The 18,955-nt window shown below is 44.8% G+C and overlaps 2 protein-coding genes across 2 annotated transcripts in view; one reads left to right on the forward strand and one right to left on the reverse strand.

Moving 5' to 3' along the window:
• The window catches only part of LOC139386376 (SID1 transmembrane family member 2-like), a 22,339-nt gene extending 13,124 nt beyond the window's left edge, over positions 1 to 9,215 (forward strand). Inside the window, exons 17-25 of the mRNA XM_071131919.1 lie at positions 1,908 to 2,025; positions 2,276 to 2,412; positions 3,751 to 3,859; positions 4,110 to 4,186; positions 4,734 to 4,780; positions 5,365 to 5,470; positions 7,005 to 7,115; positions 7,529 to 7,642; positions 7,861 to 9,215. Of these exons, the coding sequence (XP_070988020.1) occupies positions 1,908 to 2,025; positions 2,276 to 2,412; positions 3,751 to 3,859; positions 4,110 to 4,186; positions 4,734 to 4,780; positions 5,365 to 5,470; positions 7,005 to 7,115; positions 7,529 to 7,642; positions 7,861 to 7,923 (882 nt within the window). The 3' untranslated portion in view covers positions 7,924 to 9,215. The remainder of the gene's footprint in view (positions 1 to 1,907; positions 2,026 to 2,275; positions 2,413 to 3,750; positions 3,860 to 4,109; positions 4,187 to 4,733; positions 4,781 to 5,364; positions 5,471 to 7,004; positions 7,116 to 7,528; positions 7,643 to 7,860) is intronic.
• The window catches only part of LOC139386377 (centrosomal protein of 164 kDa-like), a 20,469-nt gene continuing 10,687 nt past the window's right edge, over positions 9,174 to 18,955 (reverse strand). Inside the window, exons 14-30 of the mRNA XM_071131920.1 lie at positions 18,467 to 18,907; positions 18,137 to 18,268; positions 17,593 to 17,788; positions 17,284 to 17,367; positions 17,007 to 17,129; positions 16,737 to 16,880; positions 16,570 to 16,653; positions 16,363 to 16,431; positions 16,030 to 16,289; positions 12,645 to 12,809; positions 12,311 to 12,509; positions 12,018 to 12,125; positions 11,135 to 11,249; positions 10,603 to 10,902; positions 10,377 to 10,449; positions 10,032 to 10,154; positions 9,174 to 9,933 (exon numbers count right to left, since the gene is read on the reverse strand). Of these exons, the coding sequence (XP_070988021.1) occupies positions 9,837 to 9,933; positions 10,032 to 10,154; positions 10,377 to 10,449; positions 10,603 to 10,902; positions 11,135 to 11,249; positions 12,018 to 12,125; positions 12,311 to 12,509; positions 12,645 to 12,809; positions 16,030 to 16,289; positions 16,363 to 16,431; positions 16,570 to 16,653; positions 16,737 to 16,880; positions 17,007 to 17,129; positions 17,284 to 17,367; positions 17,593 to 17,788; positions 18,137 to 18,268; positions 18,467 to 18,907 (2,713 nt within the window). The 3' untranslated portion in view covers positions 9,174 to 9,836. The remainder of the gene's footprint in view (positions 9,934 to 10,031; positions 10,155 to 10,376; positions 10,450 to 10,602; positions 10,903 to 11,134; positions 11,250 to 12,017; positions 12,126 to 12,310; positions 12,510 to 12,644; positions 12,810 to 16,029; positions 16,290 to 16,362; positions 16,432 to 16,569; positions 16,654 to 16,736; positions 16,881 to 17,006; positions 17,130 to 17,283; positions 17,368 to 17,592; positions 17,789 to 18,136; positions 18,269 to 18,466; positions 18,908 to 18,955) is intronic.

Here is an 18,955-nt window from a genome sequence, read left to right on the forward strand (position 1 = left end):
AGTTGTGGCAAAATGGCTTAAGGACAACAAAGTCAAGGTATTGGAGTGGCCATCACAAAGCCCTGACCTCAATCCTATAGAAAATGTGTGGGCACAATTGAAAAAGCGTGTGTGAGCAAGGAGGCCAACAAACCTGACTCAGTTACACCAGCTCTGTCAGGAGGAATGGGCCAAAATTCACCCAACTTATTGTGGGAAGCTTGTGGAAGGCCACCCGAAACGTTTGACCCAAGTTAAACAATTTAAACTTAAACTTCTGACCCACTGGGAATGTGATGAAATGAATAAAAGCTGAAATAAATCATTCTCTACTATTATTCTGACATTTCACATTCTTAAAATAAAGTGGTGATCCTAACTGACCTAAGACAGGGAACTTTTACTAGAATTAAATGTCAGGAATTGTGAAAAACTGAGTTTAAATGTATTTGGCTAAGGTGTATGTAAACTTCCGACTTCCAAAAAATATCTTATTCTGGTGACATGATGATCGATGCTTGGCTGCCATTTGACAAATAATCACTCTTTTGTCCATAAAATCTCATGTAGGCTATGCCCGCACTGTATCTGCAAGCTGTTGGCTACAGCACTCGTGCCAAGACCGGAGTGGGCACATTCGATATATAACGCAAAAAATCTCTGTGACATTTATTTTGTATTTTATTTAACCTTTATTTAACCAGGTAGGCAAGTTGAGAACAAGTTCTCATTTACAATTGCGACCTGGCCAAGATATAGCAAAGCAGTTCGACACATACAACGACACAGAGTTACACATGGAGTAAAACAAACATACAGTCAATAATACAGTATAAACAAGTCTATATACGATGTGAGCAAATGAGGTGAGATAAGGGAGGTAAAGGCAAAAAAAAGGCCATGGTGGCAAAGTAAATACAATATAGCAAGTAAAACACTGGAATGGTAGATTTGCAGTGGAAGAATGTGCAAAGTAGAAATAAAAATAATGGGGTGCAAAGGAGCAAAAATAAATAAATGAATGAAATACAGTAGGGAAAGAGGTAGTTGTTTGGGCTATTTATAGATGGGCTATGTACAGGTGCATTAATATGTGAGCTGCCCTGACAGTTGGTGCTTAAAGCTAGTGAGGGAGATAAGTGTTTCCAGTTTCAGAGATTTTTGTAGTTCGTTCCAGTCATTGGCAGCAGAGAACTGGAAGGAGAGGCGGCCAAAGAAAGAATTGGTTTTGGGGGTGACTAGAGAGATATACCTGCTGGAGCGCGTGCTACAGGTGGGAGATGCTATGGTGACCAGCGAGCTGAGATAAGGGGGATAAGGACATGACCATTAGTAGGGTTGAAAATGCAATGGAAAGTCATTTTAACTTGTATTCTTTATTCCGAACATGGGAATTTAACTGGGAAAGTCATTTTAACTTGTATTCTTTATTCCGAACATGGGAATTTAACTGGGAAAGTCATTTTAACTTGTATTCTTTATTCCGAACATGGGAATTTAACTGGGAAAGTCATTTTTAATGTGTATTACATTATCAAAGAAAAAAATAATGTCCACAACTCTGGTATGCTCCTAGGGTGAGTTAATCAGACACGGTATAAAGACACAGATTCCATCCGAGTTGGATCTTTGTCAGGTCATAACACCACTGTAAAACACACCTACCTAAATAACTTCTAGAGGCATGAACATTGGATGTGAATATTCTTCTCTTTTCGCTACATTTTCATACAAAGCCTTTTATATCCACAACAAGTCAATTTGATGGAAACCGATCTCTGGTGGGAAAATGCACATATTGAATATTTGCATGAACATTCTTGAATATTTGCATGAAAATCTGTCGCCAATTGGATGGGAACCTAGCTAGTGACAATTAATTTCTATAATTTTTATGCCTCTGTCTCTCCCTCTCTGCCGGTCTCCAGGAGTGTGGCATCCCTAAGCACTTTGGGCTGTTCTACGCCATGGGCACAGCTCTGATGATGGAGGGACTGCTGAGTGCCTGCTACCACGTTTGCCCCAACTACACCAACTTCCAGTTCGGTGAGACTAATGTAGTGGTTGGCTAATTGGGAGATCCTGAAGACACTAACACATATCCTCAATAGATGGGTTTCTCAATCAGTCCCAGATCGGTTCATATTGTCATGCCAACTGCATTGCTGTGACTGCAGGATGGCACAAACAGATCTGGGATTCTGGCTACTTCCCAATAACTTTACTGGAAGATATTTTGTACTGTAAGAAATGTCATTAATGTCACCCTTTCCTCCTCGTTCTCCCTGTCGGTCAGACACCTCCTTCATGTATATGATCGCTGGGCTGTGTGTGTTAAAACTGTACCAGAAGAGACACCCAGATATCAATGCCAGCGCTTACACTGCCTACGCCTGTCTGGCTGCTGTCATCTTCTTCTCTGTCCTAGGAGTGGTGAGTGACTAGGGACATACTCACCACACAGAGACCAAGACAGAAACACAACAAACACCCAGCAGTAGACTCTGACGTACACAACCTATAGGGGGGGTTGCACCAACATGGATTAACTCTTAAACTGGGCTAAATCAAGATTTATCTATTAATCTTGTTGCACCCAATTTTTAACCTAGTTTTAAATTAATCCTAGTTAAATTAAATCCTTCCTCTAATCTAAATGAAGTTTAAACCTTGATTAGGTTTAAGTCTAGTCACTTTAAACCTAGATTAATTTTAAGTCTGTTGCTCAATGAATAAAAATAAAAAACATTTTGATTGGAGATTAATTCTAAACTGCAACGGTAACATTGTAGTGAAGTAGCATTAAAGGCATTGATATTTAAGTTATTTATGCTTACAAAATATTGGTGGGTCAAGTTGTCTGTCGTCGTCATAGGGGTGAAGGAGAGGGGCAAACTGTTGGGGAATCATCTCCTACATCTTCTGGGTGGTAGGATCAATTTCCATGGACGGAGGCCCGGCTCCGGTCTGAAATAGCCCCCGCTTCTCCTCTGCGGCATCCTTTTTGGGTTTTAAGTTTTTTTCCAGTGCGCTTTTTATCTGATTTGGGTCACTCTTTAATCCATGTCGATCCATTACTTTTGTCGCACGAAATGGCCCAGGTGCCTTCCTTCTTTTTGACATTTGTGTTGTCTGTCTTTGTATCCTCCAGTACTTTACTAAATTCCTCCATCAGCCCCGAAAACATTTTTTTTTTTCATAAGCGGAGAAAATGTATCATCTTTGACGTGCCATGATCAGGTGGCTAGCGGACAAATAATAAATGGCTAAATAACGTTAAGTAATAGCAATAATAAATAATATTGTATGCCAACTAGCTTGTATGCCAACTAGCTTGGTTTATAAACTAGCTAGATACAGTAGCTAACAAATTAATTTTCTGTCTAGTACTGGCAAATAACAGATTTTATTTCAAATCAGCCAACCCATGAGAACCTTTCACGATGGAGTTGCAGTAGTTCCATTGTTATTATGTTATAACAGAAACTTTGTGGCCTCATTTGACAAGTAGGCTAGCTACTTCGTTTCAACTCTCGAAATACCTCATATATTGGTGTAACATGTCACTAATCATAATCATAGTTTAAAACCGTTAATTATAGATTTACTGATCCAGATAAAAAATGAAGTGGTACAACACATCTCTGAGTTAATTATAAACCTAGATTATCTCTAATCCTAGATTAATTTAAACCATGTTGGTGCAACCCACCCATAGAATCATCATTCAGCAAGTGTAACATTCCTGATGGCTGTGTGTGTTGTGTCCAGGTGTTTGGGAAGGGCAACATGGTGTTCTGGATCATCTTCTCTGTCCTCCACATCCTGGCCACCATGCTGCTCAGCACCCAGCTCTACTACATGGGTCGCTGGAGACTGGGTAAGGAGTCAATCAATCAATCACATTTATTTGTTATTTTTAAAAGCCCTTTTTTTTACGTTGGCAGTTGTCACAAAGTCCTTTACAGATACCAACCCAAAAGCCCAAGAGCAAGCAAGGAAAAACAACCTAGAAGGAAGAAACCTAGGAGTAAGGGCTAGGAACAGGCCTGGGGTCAGGGTTAGCTTTTACCTTGTAATGTTACAGGGGCTATGGACGTGTCAGTCTATTCTATTTGTCTGTCTTTCAGATTCTGGCATCCTGCGCAGGATTGTGTATGTGATCTACACTGACTGTATCCGCCAATGCAGTGGCCCCATGTATATTGTGAGTATACATCAGGGGAGAACTACTGCCCACTTATTGAAACCACGAAGGTTCAAGGCTGACCGCAGTACTGCAGGCATTGTTTGCATAAACAGGATCCCCCATTTATAGTGAATGGAAAAATATCAATCTTTGTGTAAAAAAAAAAAAAAAAATGTTTAGAAGGCAATCATGGTTGCAATAATTGCTTCTAATACATCCGATGTACAGTATGTCCAGCCTGCAGTACCCCGGTCGGCCTTTCTACTTGATTTACTCAAATTGAGGGGGCAGTACTGAGTTAGGCTGCAATGTCACTTCATAAAGCTCAAATTGCGTATTTTGTGTCTCCAAGACACACCATCTTAACAGCCTTCATTTGGCTTCAATACGCTATTGAGTCTTCACAGAAGTGAATGGTTATACGTGATTGATGGCTTTGTCCATTCATATATATATATACAGTAAATGGTAGACTATACATACACATACTGTATGGAGACTCACTCTAATGTCGCGAAAGATTCATAAATCCACAAGTAAATGTTTCTCTCTCTCTCTCTGTTAGGACCGAATGGTTCTGCTAGTGATGGGAAACATAGTGAACTGGTCTCTGTGAGTATTTCCTTCATTCACTCACCATCTTATTCAGACTGGACTGCCTTTACTGCAGTGTTCTATAAATGTGATATCTTAATTTGATCACTTGTCGTAGAGCATTTTCCTGCGCGGCATGAAATGCTAATTGTAGTGTATTAGGGTTTAAAAGGGCTTTAAAGTTTAAATTCCATTTTAAAATATCAGACTTGATTTGCCCTAACGAAAAATGTATCAACCCTTAAAAAAAAAAACGATTTAATATAATCCACGTAATAATGACCATTTCCTGTTGCCGTAGGATTTGTTTTCCTGCTGTGAGAAATGTGGTCAAATTAAGATGGTAGATCTGTACATTGTTTGACATCATCATGCAGTGTTTTTTTTTTTATATATTTTTTTACCTAAGGTCTTTCACAACTATTAAGTGATTAATGTAAGTCCCTTTCTGTCAATGTGATTTTATTGCGACCCACTCAGCCTGATGAGGCAAGGTATCCATTTAGTTTGTAGAATAGTCACTACTCACCCACAACCATGGGTGGAGAGTAGAGTAGACATCTCATCACTGACATTGTGTGGTTGTTGTTCGGTCTTTCCAGGGCTGCCTATGGGCTACTAAAGACACCCAATGACTTTGCCTCTTACCTGCTGGCCATTGCCATCTGCAACCTACTACTCTACTTTGCCTTCTACATCATCATGAAGGTAGGCGTGTGTGTGTGTGTGTGTGTGTGTTTGTTCACTTTCTATAGACAAATCTCACTCAAAAAGTCATTAACCCTCTAGAGTCTAAACCCTGTCTAAGCTGGGGGAGGGAGTCTAAGCTAAATATGGAATTGTTTTAAGATGGTCATACCAAGAATCATTTAGCTATTTGATTTTGATCTTGAAGACCACGGATAGTCCCCCAAAAAATCGAAAGGAAGTTTGTTCTGAAGTGTCTGTCCTATATCTGAGAGATATAAGATCAGGAAGCTATATATATATTTTTTTAAAGGCATGTATTTATCTGCATATTTTAGGCACTAAACTATCCCGATACTGTATATACTTCCATTATTGTTTTTTAACTGGTACCAGGGACCTTCAGGCCGTCTTGTGAGGCTTGTGGGCACCCTAGAGCAAAATGGAGAACACCATTGTGTTCGTGAGAGTTTAGTCTATAGAGTAGTCAATACGTTCGGACGCCACATACTTTTTTGTGAGAAGACCAATTTTCGGGATGTCGACCGGTCTGACTAACACCGCTCTAGCTCTGCCACATTTCACCGCGATATTGGCAGATGTGGTGGATTGAGATGCAGTCCATGCAAAGAAAATGATATCTCGATCTTAAACAGATTATGTTAATTCTATTTCCGTGGGGGCACGGTTAATGGTTAAAAAATAGATAATAAATCGTATTTTAAATCCACTACAAAATAAAGATCTGTCAATCCGTGTGATTCGTAGGCAGACAAGAAGCCCTTCTCTGCAGTTCCAACACCCTCGGAATAGCTCCCAACTTCCTCCATCTCCTCATCAAAGAGCCACTGCTCGTCACTCCTCCCACACCAAAGCCTTAGTCGTCTCGTGTTCAGGGTCTCTCTCACTGTCACTCTGTAAAAGAGAAAACCGCGCCTCACCTCCCTGTACAAGTCGATCAGACTGCTCTCCTCCTGCTCAGGCAGGTGCTGGCTGTTCTCAAGGAACATGGCCATGTGTCTGAGCTGGTTTTGTCCAGTACTGTTCGTACTCCCACAGACCCAGGCTGCCCGCTTCCACCTGTGCTGTCCATGATGCCATCCATGGTACACCCTGGACAAATCGCTGGATGTAGTTGCTGATCCATTTCTCAATAATGAATCTTTCAAAAGCAGGAGCAAGTCACACTTCTAGTATTGAGGTTGTTGCCACCAAAACTGAGTTCCAAATCAACATTGGCATCTAACAACCAAACATTCTAAATTCACAACATTCCACTATAGTTGCTCTATTCAATTGTGATATCATCATAGTCAAATGTCAATGTATTTGTATGATTTAGAATCCCCATGGAAATGAAAGGATTTGAAATCATGAATGACTTTAACTCTTAGCAACAGACATTCTAAATTCAAACATTCTACCAAATGTGCTTTGTTTGATTGTTGCCATATTCTAACAGTTTTGGATATAGAAAGTGCACATCTGACACATGAAACAACGTAGAACATGTTCCGCATGTACAATCACAGATGATGATGATGTGTGTGTGTAGCTCCGCAGTGGTGAGAGGATCCAGTGCATGGCCATGGTGTGTATCCTCTTCACGGCCGTGGTGTGGGGCTTCGCTCTCTTCTTCTTCTTCCAGGGCCTCAGTACCTGGCAGGTCAGCACAACACACACACAATGACCTTACAGATCAGTGGCTTCCACCACACGTCAGCCTTACACACCCCCATGACAGGGTGTTTTCAGACCTCCTCGGGGGACCCCCCCAGCCGTTCCATGTATTCAAACTGTTCCCGAGCTAACGCACCTGATTCAACTAGTCCATCAAGCCCTTGTCTGTGTAGGTAAGTTGATTCAGGTATGCTAGTTCAGGTCTACAATAAAATAGTGAAAGTTCTAGGGGTTTCCGACGAGAAGTTTGGCAACTCCTGCCCCAATGGGATTCATGGTATCTGTAGTACCACATTGAAAACATCACATGCTCACACACCACATGCCATGGTCACATAACCCCAACATTCTCATGTCACTTTGGCGCTGACTGCTTTGTCCCCTCTCCCCCTGCCGTAGAAAACCCCTGCCGAGTCCCGGGAACACAACCGTGATTGCATCGTGCTCTCCTTCTTCGACGACCACGACATCTGGCACTTCCTGTCCTCCATTGCCATGTTTGGTTCCTTCCTGGTGAGTGTGTGTATGTGTGCGCACACCTCCGGGGAGGGCCATGTGACACTCATTTCATAGTATTATAAATTGGAGGGGAATACAGATTTCACACCGTGGACATGGTTACTGCACACGTCATAAGTGGCTGAGCTTTGATGAAGACCCCATTCCTGACCCATACATACCCAGATAGTAACATCTTATATAGTGACTGACTCCTCTGCTTTCTCTGCCAGGTTCTCCTCACCATGGACGATGACTTGGACGACGTCCAGAGAGACAAGATTTTCGTCTTCTGAGAAAGCTACTCTCTGGCTCCGCCTTAACATTTATTGCTGGCCAGTAGTGACACATTGGCAACTGAGACACCCAATGGCATGTCTCCCTGACTGCAGGCGGGCTGGGCATCTCTCAGCCAATCAAAGAGCTGGCGAAGGACGGTGCGCCCTCCCCGGAATTGGAATCTGTATGGACACTTGGCGTGCCAATCAATGAGTCTGGTTAACCAGGACATGCTGACATTTCTCCTTACTGCCATCCAATACTACTGTGGTCGTTGTGTTTTCTTATTGCTGATAACGGTTTGAATTTAATTTATATTGCATCATTATTCACCTGCAACTCCATCAATGCATTTAAACGTGTATAGTGTGTGTGTGCCTATGTATATATGATTGAGCATAAGTGTGTGTGTGTGTGTGTGTGTGTGGGAGGGGAGTGAGAACACTCCATGTCCAGTCTGTCTGTGGCCTTTAATGTTCTGATCATGCGCGTGGTTTGTTTTTCTATGGCTGTCTGATACTGGATGGATCTGTCCCAGAGAGAGATCAACGATTGTATTTTAATTACTAACTACGTCCGGGGCGGAAGGGTAGCCTAGTGGTTAGAGCGTTGGACTAGTAACCGGAAGGTTGCAAGTTCAAACCCCCGAGCTGACAAGGTACAAATCTGTCGTTCTGCCCCTGAACAGGCAGTTAACCCACTGTTCCTAGGCCGTCATTGAAAATAAGAATTAGTTCTTAACTGACTTGCCTAGTTAAATAAAGGTAACATTTAAAAAATAAACTAACTACGTCCTTAGCTGGTGAGAAAAATAGATTTTGCACTGTAGGATAAGAACTTGGGACTATGTGACTACTGAATAAAGTTTGTGTCCACGATGATAAAGGTGTAGTCTTCGCATTAGTACAATCTGTCTCTAGGTTTTGCATTTTAAGTAACTGACAAGCAGGATGAAGAGGAAATCCAGACCTAAGGTCCTGGGTTGTGTTCATTAGGCACCGAAACGGAAGGTAACTGACAATCATGAAGGGACTACCTGAACTTGTCCAAGAAATTCTTATTTAAGTTGCAACACTTTCTGTTGGGTGTCCCAATGAATACAAAGCTGGTGATCACTTTTTAATGTAGACAAATGAAATACTGAAACATGAAAAAGAATGAAAGTTTGGCATTATGAATATACACTACTTTACATTTATTAAAACGTTTCTTATAAAAAAAATATGGTAAAAATTTCACATATATCTGCACAGTAAAACACTGGAAGAGTCCCTCTTACCAGAATTTCATAAAGACTGCGAATACCTTGTCTTGTCCTTGTAGTGGTTATTATGGTATGGCTTGAACTTCTCACACAGCGGAATGAGTGATGCGTCTCTTATACAACCTGATACCATGACAATGATCTTATGTCAGCTATCAACAGTATCTCACTCCAACCTCGAGATGTCTCTCCTAATAAAGTGAAGCACCTGTTGTATATGTCACAACTATGCAATCTGCTTTTGAAACATTTAAATAGCCAGAGGCCAAAAAATTGGGAAACAAACTGGTTTGTTGACTACAGGGCTATTGTCTCCATAATCCCAAACTATTCACCCTTGCATGCCAATGGAATAAAATGAGTCCACTGAAACACAATCACAGCTAAAGCGGAGTTCACCAGAGGACAGACGTCTTAAAAATGTTTCTTACAGTAATCTGATATGTAAACCTGGTTGTAGAGGAATCCTAGCTCTGGTCCAGGGTGTTCCTTTGGTCCACAGGGGGTTCCTCTAGTAACGCCCTGGACCAGAGCTAGAGGGATCCCTGCATTACTCCCAAGTTAATTTTAAAAACCCACCCCTGTCCTTAGCCCTTTTTCAGTAACAGTACATCTTTATCTGCTTGTGTTGATCCTTGCTCCGTATGTAACTCCACCCACCCCCCTTTAGTAATGGTACACTTTAATCTGGTTGTTGTCATCCAGGCTCAGCTGGACCAGTCCACTCATAGTTGGGGGGGTCCGATAACGCGTGAACAGAGGTCTGATGAAAACCTGTTAAGGACATTTACAAGACTGAACCAAGCTCCATTATAAAGTTGTGCAATGTGGTAATGTGTGAGCATTTTTACAGAAGGATACACACTGGGGTCTTTCCTGCGTGTCTCCAGCCATCTCTTGTTGCCGTCGATCAGACCCTGTAGCCTCTGGCCATCCATCTCCACCGACTTAGGCTGCATGGAGGACAGACTACGAGCCTGCTCGCTAACACAAACACACATGTCTTTAGTACCTTCCTTCAACAAGACAGACTACGAGCCTGCTCGCTAACACAAACACACATGTCTTTAGTACCTTCCCTCAACAAGACAGACTACGAGCCTGCTCGCTAACACAAACACACATGTCTTTAGTACCTTCCCTCAACAAGACAGACTACTGTGAAAGGGATGAGTGACGGTTATAACAAATCATTTCCCTATTTACCTTGCAGGACTGTACTCTGAATAAAGCATATGCGTCCTCAAGGAACTGGTGGCTATGGACTCAATAGGAGCCCCTATGGAAGAAGGGACAAAGAGAAGTGAAGTCTTGTTAAACCAATAAACTAACTCCTCACCCTACCTGAAACTACACAGAACAGAGTTCTTCAGTCCACAGAACGCGTATTTAATAACATATATGATATTGAATCTCTTTGGCTGAGATGTACCAGGGAAGAGCTTGGCCCAGCGACTGTTGAGCAGGTCCTCAGAACCCCGTGGCTGGATGGAGGTGCTGTGAGGGGCCCACGCCCAGGAGGGCCCAGACAGAGGCATGGAGAGCTGTGAAAGAGGCATTGAGGTGGGGGTTCGGGGCTGGCAGAGGGGCAGGGGTAGGGGGAGAGGCTGGTAAGGGGTCTGGCGTTGGGTCAGGGAGCCCAGGGCCCCCAGGACTGTGCTGAGCTGGCCAGAGATGTGCTGGAGCGACTCGGCTAAGTGCTGCACCTTAGCAGGCACTGTGGGATCCTCACCTGGAGAGGAGAGATAGAGAGGGAAAGACAAAGGGAGAGAGAGTGCAAGAGAGAAAGGGAGGCAATGTCAGAACACATGAAGAACAAGGGATGAGCTGTGAAAGAGAGGAAGGAGTGGGTGAAAGGGGGGGGGAAGGAGGAATAATAAAGAGGGAGAGAGAGTATGATAATAATTTGGCAGAGGAGGAGTACAGGCCTGCTATGAATACTCCAGTATGTCTGTCTCTCTCACCAGGGCCATCAAGGCCATTGCTGACGCTGCTCATATCCGATTCAGTCACATCAAAGGCCACCTTCCTATCAGTCACCAGTCTGTCCGGGTCATCATAGTAGTGATGAGGGGAGACCTGGGCAAGATAAAGCAAGAGAAAAAACTTATAAACTTGTATACTTTTGTACTTGCCATTAACTCTAACACACGTTTTCTCTTACTATCATTGACTTCGCTGAAAGTTTAACTTACAATGACTGTGGTATGCGATTGTCTTACCTAACTACCGTAAGTTGAATGCACTGACTAAGTTTCTCTGGATAGGAGTGTCTGCTAAATGACCAAAATGTAAACGCGTACATACAGTGAGCGTTACAAAACATTAGGAACACCGTCCTAATATTGAGTTGCACCACCTTTTGCCCTCAGAATAGCCTCTATTCGTCAGGGCATGGACTCTACAAGGTGCTGAAACCGTGAAAAATCCAGCAGCGTTGCAGTTCTTGGCACACTCAAACCGGTGCGCCCGGCCCTTACTACCACACCCTGTTCAAAGGCACCGAAATATTTTGCCTTGCCCAGCAACCCCGTGTATGACACATACACAATCCATGTCTCAATTGTCTAAAGGCTTAAAAATCCTTCTTTAACCTGTCTCCTCCCATTCATCTACACAGATTACATAGGATTTAACAAGTGACATCCATAAGGGATCACAGCTTTCACCTGGATTCACTTGGTCAGTCTGTGTCATAGAAAGAGCAGGTGTTCTTAATGTTTTGTCCGTTCAGTGTACAGTGTGTTTATTAGCTATTCCAGTATGCCTAATGTTATGGGCATGGTATGTAGTACAGGGGGCAGGATATGTGGTATATAAAGGTGTTATGGTGTACTACTAAGGCACCTCTTCAGCTACGGAGCTCTCTAGCTGTTGCAGTCTCTCCTCCTTCCTGCGTAGCAGCGAGTTCCCCCTCTTCACAGTCACCCTCAACTCCTCCACGTCACTGGCCTCCTGAGGAAGAAAAGAGGAAACAAAAGAGAGAGACAGAGAGTGGGGGAAAGAGAGGGAGAAAGATGATCCAGGGACAGTTACATACGGAGGTCATGTATACTCTCTCACTTCATAAATGTTCGACACAAGGGCACTAGGGCCGGGCGTAGGAGTCTATAAGGGATAAGGAAGGGAGTCACACTTACACGCACCTGCTGCAGGTTCCTGTACATCTCCTGTGTGGCCTGGGCGTGGCTGGTGGTGTTGGGGTACTGAGAGGAGCTGGACTGGGCCTGAGCTGCCTGCAGCGCTGCCTGTCTCTCACTCAGACGACCACTCTCCCTCTCCAGGAAGCGCCGGGCTTTCTGCAGGGACAGCCCCTCAGAGGAGATATACTGACGCAAGCTGGGAGAGGGAAGAGAGAGAGAGGCACACACACACACATAGAAGTTAGTCAGGATTGAAGGGTGCAACATGTATGCTCTCACACACACACACACACACACACACACACACACACACACACACACACACACATACTCATCCAAGACAGGAGGTTCTTTCAGATCTTCCACATGCAGCACTTTCTCCCGTCCAGCAGTAGAGGGCGGTGCCTCGCTATCCTTCTCCTCCTTCCTCGCCGCCTCCTCCTCTGTTCTGTCCAGTCTAGTAGTAGGCCTCTTGATCTCACTCTGCTCCAAATCACTGCAATAAAATCACATGTTAGTAACTGAAATAGTACTGGCATTGGAATAACATTGAACCTTCAGTATGACTAAGGTGACCTGCCTAAATGACTACCGACTGGTAGCAAACACATCTGTAGCCATGAAGTGCTTCGAAAAGGATGGTCATGGCTCACATCAACACCATTGTCCCAGAAACCCTAGACCCACTCCAATTTGCATACCGTCCTAACAGATCCACAGATGATGCAATCTCTATTGCACTCCACACTGCCCTTTCCCACCTGGACAAAAGGAACACCTATGTGAGAATGCTGTTCATTGACTACAGCTCAGCGTTCAACACCATAGTGACCTCAAAGCTCATCAATAAGCTAAGGACCCTGGGACTAGAGGTCGACCGATTATGATTTTTCAACGCCGATACAGATTATTAGAGGACCAAAAAAAGCAGATACCGATTAAATCGGGAGATTTATTTCTATATATATATTTGTAATAATGATAATTACAACAATACTGAATTAACATTTTTATTTTAACTTAATATAATACAGAAATAAAATATATTTAGTCTCAAATAAATAATGAAACATGCTCAATTGTGGTTTAAATAATGCAAAAACACAGTGTTGGAGAAGAAAGTAAAAGTGCAATATGTGTCATGTAAAAAAGCTAATGTTTAAGTTCCTTCCTCAGAACATGCGAATGCTGGTGGTTCAATATTCCCAGTTCTTCAATATTCCCAGTTAAGAAGTTTTAGGTTGTAGTTATACACTTCAAATGATTTCACTTAAAATTCCCTGTATCACAATTCCAGTGGGTCAGAAGTTTACATGCACAAACTTGACTGTGCCTTTAAACAGCTTGGAAAATTCTAAAAAAACGATGGCATGGCTTTAGAAGCTTCTGATAGGCTAATTGACATAATCTGAGTCAATTGGATGTGTACCTGTGGATGTATTTCAAGGCCTACCTTCAAACTCAGTGTCTCTTTGCTTGAAATAATGGGAAAATCAAAAGAAAACAGCCAAGACTTCAGAAAAAACGATAGACCTCCACAAGTCTGGTTCATCCTTGGAAGCAATTTCCGAACACCTGAACGTACCACATTCATCTGTACAAACAATAGTACACAAGTATAAACCCCATGGGACCACGCAGCCGCCATACAGCTCAGGAAGGAGACGCGTTCTGTCTCCTAGAGATGAACGTACTTTGGTGCTAAAAGTGAAAATCAATCCCAAAACAACAGAAAAGGACATTGTAAAGATGCTGGAGGAAACCGGTACAAAAGTATCTATATCCACAGTAAAACAAGTCCTATATCGACATAACCTGAAAGGCCGCTCAGCAAGGAAGAAGCCACTGCTCCAAAACCGCAATAAAAAAGCCAGACTAAGTTTTGCAACTGCAAATGGGGACAAAGATTGTACTTTTTGGAGAAATGTCCTCTGGTCTGATGAAACGAAAATAGAACTGTTTGGCCATAATGACCATCATTATGTTTGGAGGAAAAAGGGGGAGGCTTGCAAGCCGAAGAACACCATCTCAACCGTGATTCACGGGGGTGGCAGCATCATGTTGTGAGGGTGCTTTGCTGCAAGAGGGACTGGTGCACTTCACAAAATATATGGCCTCATGAGGAAGGAAAATTATGTGGATATATTGAAGCAACATCTCAAAACATCAGTCAGGAAGTTAAAGCTTGGTCGCACATGGGTCTTCCAAATGGACAATGACCCCAAGCATACTTTCAAAGTTGAGGCAAAATGGCTTAAGGACAACAAAGTCAAGATATTGGAGTGGCCATCACAAAGCCCTGACCTCAATTCTATAGAAAAGTTGTGGGCAGAACAAAAAAAAAGCGTGTGTGAGCAAGGAGGCCTACAAACCTGACTGAGTTACACCAGCTCTGTCAGGAGGAATGGGCCAAAATTCACCCAACTTATTGTGGGAAGCTTGTCGAAGGTTACCCAAAACATTTGACCCAAGTTAAACAATTTAAAGGCAATGCTACCAATTACTAATTGAGTGTATGTAAACTTCTGACCCAACGGGAATGTGATGAAATAAATCATTCTCTCAACTATTATTCTAACATTTCACATTTCACATTCTTAAAATAAAGTAGTGATCCTAACTGACCCAAGGTAGGGAATTTTTACTAGGATTAAATGTCAGAATTTAAACTGAGTTTAAATGTATTTGGCTAAGGTGTATGTAAACTTCCGACTTCAACTGTACATTCGTGCAACGGTTGTGCTTTTGTTAAATCATCACCGATTTGGCGAAGTAGGCTGTGATTTGATGATGAATTAACAGGCACCGCATTGATTATATGCAACGCAGGACAAGCTAGTTAACCTAGTAATATCATCAACCATGTGTAGTTAACTAGTGATTATGTGAAGATTGATTGTTTTTTTATAAGATAAGTTTAATGCTAGCTAGCAACTGACCTTGGCTCCTTGCTGCACTTGCGTAACAGGTGGTCAGTCTGCCACGCAGTTTGCTCGTGGAATGCAATGTAATCGGTAATTAGCGTCCAAAACTGCCGATTACCGATTGTTATGAAAACTTGAAATTGGCCGACCTCTTCCTGGGATTAAACACCTCCCTCTGCAAATGGATCCTGGAATTCCTGACGGGCCACCCCCAGGTGGAAAGGGTAGGTAACAACACCCACCACACTGATCCTCAACACAGGGGCCCCTCAGGGGTGTGTGCTCAGTCCCCTCCTGTACTCCCTGTTCACTCATGACTGCACGGCCAGGCACGACACCAACACCATCATTAAGTTTGCCAATGACACAACAGTGGTAGGCCTGATCACCGACAATGACGAGACAGTGTATAGGGAGGAGGTCAGAGACCTGGCCATGTGGTGCAAGGACAACAACCTCTCCCTCAACATGATCAATACAAAGGAGATGATTGTGGACTACAGAAAAAGGAGGACCGAGCACGCCCCCATTCTCATCGACGGGGCTGTCGTGGAGCAGGTTGAGAGCTTCAAGTTCCTTGGTGTCCACATCACCAACAAACTAACATGGTCCAAGCACACCAAGACACTTGTGAAGAGGGCACTACAAAACTTATTCAAGTTGGCAAGCTAGACATGAAGTCTCCCACTAAGTCTGAAAGACATGCTACTGTCAGTTGCAAGTTGACAATAAAACAGGAGTGAACGGAGGTTGACCCGAACTAACAGGCCAGGTGTGTGTGTGTGTGTGTACCTGACTCTGCGGCACAGCCGATCACAGCGCTCCTGCAGCAGCTCCACCTTGCTCTCTAGCCGGTCCCGCTCCTCCTTCATCCTCCTGCTCTCCTCCTTCGCTTTGTCCCTCTCCTCCCTAATTGTCTCCAACTCGTCTCTCACTTTGGTCATCTCCTCCCTCGCTCTCTCCGCCTCCTGCCTCGCCCTGTCCCTCTGTCCTTCCACCCGCTCCAGATCCTCTCTCAGTCCATCTCTCTCCTGCATGACTCCAGGCAGAGCCTAAAAACATCACAGGCTTAAAATCTACAGCATGACAAAGACAGAGGTGGTGACGATGATGATGAATCCTCACCTCTATTCCTCTGTCTATCTCATTCTCTTCATCCCCAAGCTGCTGCCGCCTCTTCTTCAAATTTGCTGCCTGAAAGGTGCATCTCCTTTAATCAACAGCGCCCAACCACACACATACAGTTCATTCCATTCCATAGCCTAGGCCATCCCTACGTCTTCCAGGTAGTCATGAATACACATATCAGTGCAACAGTGATTGATTGACTACCTGGGTCTTCAGTATTGCCTCCTGGGTCTTCAGTTCTCTGGCTCTCAGCTCCAGCTTGTCCCCCAGCTCCTGAATCCCTGCCTCCTAAAGGATGACATAGGTGTTTGGAGATGATACACGGTGTGTGTGTGTGTTCGTGCCGCACGTGTGTGTCTCTCTGTCCTCACCTTGCGTGTGTGCGTCTGGCGGGTCTTGGACAGCTGGGAGTCTAGCTGTGTACGGAGTCTCTCCAGCTGGGCGCTGTGGGTGGCCAGCAGGCGATCTCTCTCCTCCTGCAGGGCACACAGCAACTGCTCCCTTTGGACAGCCTCCTGGAGGACAAACGCACACACATGCAGACACATCCAGACGCACAGACACACACACAAACAGACACACACACAGACACAAATAGATAATGAGTTACAAGAAGCTGTGACCCTTGAACTGTGTCTCACCTGGTCCAGATAATTGTCTCTGATTGAGTTGAGTTCTCTGCGGTGGTCGTCTTTGAGCTGCTCCAGCTTCCTGCCGTGGTCACGCTGCACTTCCTCCCTCACTTCCTGGAGCACGTCTCCCAACTGGACCAAGACAGTGAGTGGGAGGGATACATAATGTCACAACACTTCATAGGGTTTAGACTGACACTGTTATGGTAATATGTCGTCAGTGAAATGAGGGGCTAAAAGTTTGTGTACGAAAGGTGGGAAGTAGTGTGTGTGTGTTCTCTATCACCTCTTTTTGGTACTCTGCTAGATGTTGCTCTGGGCTACGAGGGCTCTTCAACTCCCTCCGCCTCTCACTGGCACTGCTTCTCCCCTAAGACAACAACACACTGTCTTCAACCATCATCAGTGTGACACACACCACACTATCCTAGACTCCCTCCACGCATTCCCCACACAAAAACCCAAACACATGAGTCCAGACAGTACACATTCAGTTGTTTCAAGTGCACGTGTGTATTGGAAGGCCCCTCTCCTATACCTCCACCCCTCCCTTCTCCGACCCCCACCGCCACTCTCCCACCTCCCCTTCCCCCACCTCCTGTTTGAGGGAGTCGAGTTGCTCCTCCCGCTCCCCAAGCAGTCTCCGCTTCTCTGCATGTAGCTCCTCCTCTGACTCCTCCCTCAGTCGCTCTAGGTCCCGCCTCCTCTGGGCCTCTATCCTTTCTCGCTCCGCCTCTCTCTCCGCCTCCAGGGTGGCACGCAGCTGCCTCAGCATCGCCTCGCCCTCCTCCCTGATAAAAACAACAAACACACGCGAACGTAGCAAACACGCACACACAATCATTTCCTAGCTCAAATATTTTTTTGGTCTTGTTTTTCTCCAGTGGCCAAGCGGTATGGTATACCTACTGTATGTGCAGTAAGAATGTATTGCCTTAGCACAGAATAGTTATGTGAAGTAGTGTCATATTCATACGGCTATGGTCGCTGGGCGTGTGATCTAAGGGTCACTGGAGCACTCCAGGGCGATTGCTGTCGTGCGAATAAGTGTGTGTGTGTGTGTGTGTGTGTGTGTGTGTGTGTGTGTGTGTGTGTGTGCGCTTAAGCAGATGGATGAATTGAAGAGAGAGATGAGTCACCTGACGTTGCGTTGCTGGTTCTCTCTCTCCCTCCGGGCCATCTCCCTCAGCTCCAGTAGCCTGCTTTCAGACTCCACACTCAGCCTGCTCTCCTCTTCCCTCCCCTTACTCTGGAGCCTCTCCCTCAGGCTCCTGGAAGACCGGTCAGGACCAGAACACACACACAGCAGCGGGTGAGATAAGCAGCACTGTCACACAGCACTAAGCATCAACACTGAGTCATATCCTCTCACAGGGAGCATCACAGCTCACAAATACTACTATAAAAGTGGACATTAGTGGAGATTGAGGGAGGTTGACCACTCCGTGGCCTGCTGCTTGGATGCCTACCTGACCCTCTCTTCGCTCTCCTCCTTCAGCCTCTGTTCCTCCTCTTCCTCCTCCCGCCTCAGCTCCTCCTGAAGTAGGCGCACCTTCTCCTGCCTCTCCCGCAGCGCACGCTCCTTCTCCTCCTCTATCTCCCTCCCAGTCTCCCTCCTCTCCTTGTCCCTCTTCTCCTCCTGGGCCCATCTGCTGTCCTCCCCCTGTCTGGGGGCTTCCTCCTTGTAGTGGGTGTGGGGGCTCCTAACTAGGCGGCCTCTGGAGGTGTCAGGACGCTTGACCCCCTGGACCCCCGGCACACCTAGGCTGGCACTGGTGCTGACCCCCTCGGCCCGCGGCCGGGGCTCCGGCTCAGAATGGGAGGACCCTGTGTTTTGTTGGGATTCACTGGACTGGCTGGGGTGCCTGTCCTCCATTGCTGGATCCTCCCTGCCTGCAGCTTGAAGACGCCTGCAGAGTGGGGGCCGGGGGGGGGGAGTGGAGAGAGAAAGAGACAGC

This window comes from Oncorhynchus clarkii, chromosome 27, assembly GCF_045791955.1.
Source record: "Oncorhynchus clarkii lewisi isolate Uvic-CL-2024 chromosome 27, UVic_Ocla_1.0, whole genome shotgun sequence".
Taxonomy (NCBI): Eukaryota; Metazoa; Chordata; class Actinopteri; order Salmoniformes; family Salmonidae; genus Oncorhynchus; species Oncorhynchus clarkii.